General features: G+C 35.7%; 1 protein-coding gene across 1 annotated transcript in view; it reads left to right on the top strand.

The window, feature by feature from the left end:
- Positions 1-2,005: 2,005 nt before the first annotated feature.
- Positions 2,006-6,000, top strand: part of HEATR5A (HEAT repeat containing 5A) — an 81,509-nt gene continuing 77,514 nt past the window's right edge. Inside the window, exons 1-3 of the mRNA XM_068991102.1 lie at positions 2,006-2,131; positions 3,396-3,607; positions 4,531-4,639. Coding sequence (XP_068847203.1) covers positions 2,006-2,131; positions 3,396-3,607; positions 4,531-4,639 — 447 coding nt within the window. The remainder of the gene's footprint in view (positions 2,132-3,395; positions 3,608-4,530; positions 4,640-6,000) is intronic.

Below are 6,000 nucleotides of genomic sequence, written 5' to 3'. Positions count from 1 at the left end.
GTACCCAGGAGATGCTCATGAATCTAAAAACAAAACCTCTTCTGTTGATTATTTGTTACAAGAGAAGTGAAGGCTGCATTGGATCTGGGTCATAGCAGATAATGATCTGTGTTCTACAGTCCTTGGATGGCATCTATCCAGGTGCCTTCAAAAACATGAGTTTGCTTTCATAACAAGGTTCACAGGGATAGGGAGACTATCTGTACTGGTTGAGATGGGATTTTTCCTAAAAACTCAGCAGTGGTCACAGGATTGGAAAAGGTCAGTTTTCATTCCAATCCCAAAGAAAGGCAATGCCAAAAAGAATGCTCAAACTACAGCACAATTGGGCTCATCTCACATGTGAGTAAAGTAATGCTCAAAATTCTCCAAGCGAGGCTTCAGCAATACATGAACTGTGAACTTCCAGATGTTCAAGCTGGTTTTAGAAAAGGCAGAGGAACCAGAGATCAAGTTGCCAACATCCGCTGGATCATGGAAAAAGCAAGAGAGTTCCAGAAAAACACCTATTTCTGCTTTATTGACTATGCCAAAGCCTTTGACTGTGTGGATCACAAGAAACTATGGAAAATTCTGAAAGAGATGGGAATACCAGACCACCTGACCTGCCTCTATATGCAGGTCAGGAAGCAACAGTTAGAACTAGACATGGAACAACAGACAGGTTCCAAATAGGAAAAGGAGTACGTCAAGGCTGTATATTGTCACCCACTTATTTAACTTATATGCAGAGTACATCATGGAAACACTGGGCTGGAGGAAGCACAAGCTGGAATCAAGATTGCCGGGAGAAATATCCAAAACCTCAGATATGCAGATGACACCACCCTTATGGCATGGTGAAGTGAAGAGGAACTAAAAAGCCTCTTGATGAAAATGAAAGAGGAGAGTGAAAAAGTTGGCTTAAAGCTCAACATTCAGAAAACTAAGATCATGGTGTCTGGTCCCATCACTTCATGGCAAATAGATGGGTAAACGGTGGAAACAGTGTCAAACTTCATTTTTGGAGGCTCCAAAATCACTGCAGATGGTGATTGCAGCCATGAAATTAAAAGACGCTTACTCCTTGGAAGGAGAGTTATGACCAACCTAGATAGCATATTCAAACGCAGAGACATTACTTTGCCAGCAAAGGTCCATCTGGTCAAGGCTGTGGTTTTTCCAGTGGTCATGTATGGATGTGAGAGTTGGAGCGTGAAGAAAGCTGAGCGTCGAAGAATTGATGCTTTTGAACTGTGGTGTTGAAGACTCTTGAGAGTCCCTTGGACTGCAAGGGGATCCAACCAGTCCATTCTGAAGGAGATCAGTCCTGGGTGTTCATTGGAAGGAATGATGCTAAAGCTGAAACTCCAATACTTTGGCCACCTCATGCGAAGAGTTGACTCATTAGAAAAGACCCTGATGCTGGGAGAGATTGGGGGCAGGAGGAGAAGGGGATGACAGAGGATGAGGTGGCTGGATGGTGTCACCGAGTTGATGGACATGAGTTTGAGTGAACTCCGGGAGTTGGTGATGGACAGGGAGGCCTGGCGTGCTGCAATTCATGGGGTCGCAAAGAGTCAGACACAACTGAGCATCTGAACTGAATATGTACTCACAACCCATTTTAGTGAAAAAGTGCTTATGTTAACAGAGAAAACTGAAAGTCTTCACACTTGAGTAATCTTACCTGTAAAATTTTCAAATTTTTAATGAAATGTCTCTTGTTTGGCAAGTTTTGACATATGAATATGAGTAATCCTACTCTGTTCTGCCTATCTACTCTCTGAAAAAGGGGTTTTGTATCAATAAGTTTACTATTGGGAATTTTCCAGTTTCACTTTAAGGCTGTTAGGAAAGATGTCTCCATTTGTTTATGCTTTGTGCATTTCTGTGGAAGATTTCCAGTACTGTGATTACATTCCTTTTCATTCTTCTTTTAAAATATTATTTTCCTTTATTGTAGGTATATGACTAAAGTTTAATGAGCAGAATTGTGACCAGCTAGGAGACTTTTCTGCAAGGAATGGAATTAGCTCATAGCTTATTGCTGAATGAAGAAGCATACAATCAACTGGGTGAAGTTCAGAAGGCAGAGTTTATTTTTGATTGGTTGAGATATTTGGAGAAGCTCTTGGTTGCAACCAGCAGGGTGAGTAAAATTGCAAAAACTGTTTTACAAGGTTTTGTTTTGTTTTGTTTTTTTAAGTGCCAGATAATGTTTAATTCCTTTGGTTTACTTTTCTAGTTCTGTCCAGTATAACCTAAATTAGCTTTCAAAGGTTAGACCTTAATAAGATTTTACAATGAACTAGTAGGTTTCTTCTGCTTAAAAGAACAGGAAGAAATTAACCAATATTTATAATATTACTTTAAAATATGTTAAAAACTAACTACAGAGCACGGTGTGTTAAATTTCATCATTGTTATCTTCTTACCTGTGTCCCTGCATATGGATGATGTCCTGGAACAGTATTGCACTAGATAATGTTATGGGAATTTCACTAAAAAAAAAAAAAGGTGTGAACTCTTGAAGGGGAATAGGAGCTGTGGAGTCTTGAGTAAACATATTCTCTCTTAAAAGTTTATAAAATAGGTACTGCAGAGAAGAAAGCCAATCATTCATATCCTTCCCTACATTCAACAACTGTTAACATTTTGCCAAGTTTAGTTGATTTACAGAGCCATGCGAGTTGCTACTTTATTTCTAAATACTTTCCTATCTATCGCCTAAAAATAAAGGTATTCCACAGAATAACAATACCTTACATAATGCAAAAATGTTGCAAAGACACTACTCATGGAGACATTTAGAATTTATAAATGACAAAGGTCCATAGCCTAAATTAACAAGTATTTTATTGTGAAAATTGAAGCCTCAGGAAGCATCTGAATACCATTACCACTGTGATAATATTCTGGTCTCCTTTTTTAGAGAGTAGGTAAGTAAAATTGAGTCACAGCATGGCATCTACATGCAGAAAATTCCACTTAACTTAGAAAAAGATCTAAGTAAAACAGGTAACCATTAAAAGGTCAGCTCTGGTGATAGGTTGTTCACTGATGCAGATATGTATCAGGCAGGGACTTAAGAACTAAGAAGCACTAGTTAAGATATAAATTTGTTCTACGTTTCAAACCTAAGGAGAAAGAAAAGCAATGGAACCCTTGTCTTTGTTGACAGACTCCAGTATGTTGTGGTCCAGAATTTATTCTTTGGAGATACCAGCAGTGCAGCAAACTACTCGCTTGTGAGGTGTAATAACTATGCCACCAACTTATTTGTAATATTTAGTTAAAATAATTTTTCATTTTTCTGGAGGCTTTTGGTTCTTAATTACATGAAAGCAAAATCATATTAGAGAAGTACATGTAATTGCATTGATGAGAATCTTCTTTGTTCACTTCATTTGTAGAGTGATGTAAGGGAGAAGCAGAAGACTCTTGTGGAACAGCTCCTGTCTTTGCTAAACAGCTCCCCAGGGCCTCCTACTCGTAAACTCCTTGCTAAGAATCTAGCCCTTCTTTATAGTATTGGAGACACGTTCTCTGTTTATGAGACAATCGATAAATGTAATGATCTTATTCGAAGCAAAGATGATTCTCCAAGTTATCTTCCCACTAAACTGTAAGTTAATATTGAAACTGAATATAAGAAATCTTTGTTGTATCATATTTATAAAGAACTCAAACTTTGCTGTATAGTAGAAATTAGCACAACCTTGTTAATCAACTATATTTAGTAAAATAATTTTTTTAAAAGAACTAAACTACTTGATAATTATTATAAAAATGAATACAAATTGTTTTCCTCATTTTCTTAAAAATATGTAGCTTTTGAAAAGATCTAATATTTTCCCATTGAGAAACAATTCTTTTAAAAAGTTTAGACATGTGAAGCTTAGATTTGGGAATCAAAACCATCTGATTAATATTTTAGCAGTTGAGTGTTTAAGGAACAAGTATGTTAAATTCTTCATGTTTTGGATGTTCTTTCAGTTTATTAGTTCTTAGTAGTGAAGATTAATAGTAAATATATAGAAAAATACTATTCTAAGATCCTAAAAGAACAACTAAGTTTCTTTCTCCATAGAACTCAGTTCATTTTATCACCTGTTGTTTACAGAAGGCTATTTACGATGTATGGCTGCACAGTACTAATTTTATAGAAATTTTTTTATTGCTTTAATTTTTAGCTTAGGATAGAATATGCTTTTCCATAAAATTTTAAGACTTGATGAGAACACTGTTCTTTTTAAGACTGTCTTTGATTATCTAATATGTGAAGCTCAGTTCTATTAAAAAATTTGGGGGAATGGAATCTTTGGGCTGAGATTTAGATTAGTTGAAGATACATCTTTTTAACATTCTTACATTGAAAATGTAATCATTTGATACTCCAGTGTCATTTCTTATGACTTAACAGTGGAGTAGATTCTGGGAAATTTATCCTTTAAAAATAAAATTAAGTGGTCATCTTTACATGTCCTAAGATCCTTTTTTTCTTGTTTTTTCATTCTTGACTGATTTCTAATTGAAATGTCATTTCAGCGCTGCTGTGGTGTGTTTGGGTTCCTTGTACAAGAAGTTGGGTAGAATATTAGGTAACACCTTTACTGATACAGTGGGGAATATTCTCAAAGCCATGAAGAGTGCAGAGGTAAATACCGATTTTATAGTTTCTTGAGCTAATAAAAGAGCCTTATCTATGACAAGCATACATAGTATATATGTAAATATATCCATAAATGACATATTTTTAGGTAGTGCACCTATCTACTTTGTATATTAAATCTTTATTAGAAAAACAATAATGCAGTAAAATTTTGTGTGTTCAGATAAATTCCAGTGGACACAAACTCAGGTGTTTCTGGCAGACCCGTCCCTGCTCCTCCTTCTTGTTTCACCTTTTCCATCTCATGCTACTTACTAGTGCCAGAGCAAGTGCTTGCCACCAAAGGTTCAGATACACAATAGGTAACGACCGGCTATGTGATGCATGGATTAGTATTCTCCCTGCATGAGCAGGGAGTAAGGAATAAAATCAGGGTAGGAAAGAGTGTGAAGGACATAAGCTTGACTAGAACCCGGATAACCTTTTAATCGCCAGGGGTGAATATATTCTCAGCCTTAGCCTCACTGATTTGTTGGTATCATTTACCACTGTGAAACACCCTTTGTCTTTATCAGACTGCTAAGATATACTGCAATTTTTTGCCAGCTGAAGTTTTACCAATCTCATTTTGAGATTCAAACATTTGTATGTTTGTATATCAAAAATTTTAAATCTGTGGTCCCTCGTATTTAAGGATAACTCAGTACCTTTAAATATTAAAAAAATCTCACTAGTTCTTATTCTTACATTACTTTGAAGAAGTGTAGAAAATTTGTAAAAATGCAGGCCTGTCACACACCTTCCTTTAACTATATCAGGATAAAATAGGGGAAATTCAAATATAAAATATGCCAAATTTCAAGAAGAATGTAACTGATTCTAGAACTTTACAGAGAAGTGAAATCCATAATATAAAACTGGTGAGAAAATCAACTCAGCAGATTACTTCTTAGCAGTAGTAGCTTTCACAAAGATTGAAGAAGGTGATTAAGGAGGAGAAATTGTTAACATCCAGAAACATGGTTTTATTTAAAAGGACGTGTCTGTAAAAACTTTCTTTTACTGAAGTGTGTCCACTTTAAACTTTTTTTTTCTCTTAGCTCCATTGATAAAGCTATACTTTTTAGGGCTCATGGTTAACAGAGAATTACTTTATAAGTCTCAGAAAATTTTAAGTTCTGGCTAAGTATTTTATTGCTCCTCCACTTTATAACGTTTATGATTTAGCTGATTCATCAGTACCACAATGTTTTGGAGATATCAAAAGGGATTTCTACCTTTGATATACACCCATGGTGATAGACAGTGTTTGAAACTGGCAGTATTTGAAAAAAAAGTTAAGTTTCCCATTAGGACTCATTTTGTTATATCTACCTGTAATTACTCACTATTATGCTCCTTTGAAC

This window comes from Capricornis sumatraensis, chromosome 19 (assembly GCF_032405125.1).
Source record: "Capricornis sumatraensis isolate serow.1 chromosome 19, serow.2, whole genome shotgun sequence".
Lineage (NCBI taxonomy): Eukaryota > Metazoa > Chordata > Mammalia > Artiodactyla > Bovidae > Capricornis > Capricornis sumatraensis.
Note: the sequence above shows the minus strand (reverse complement) of the source record. Positions and strands in the feature narration are given on the sequence as shown.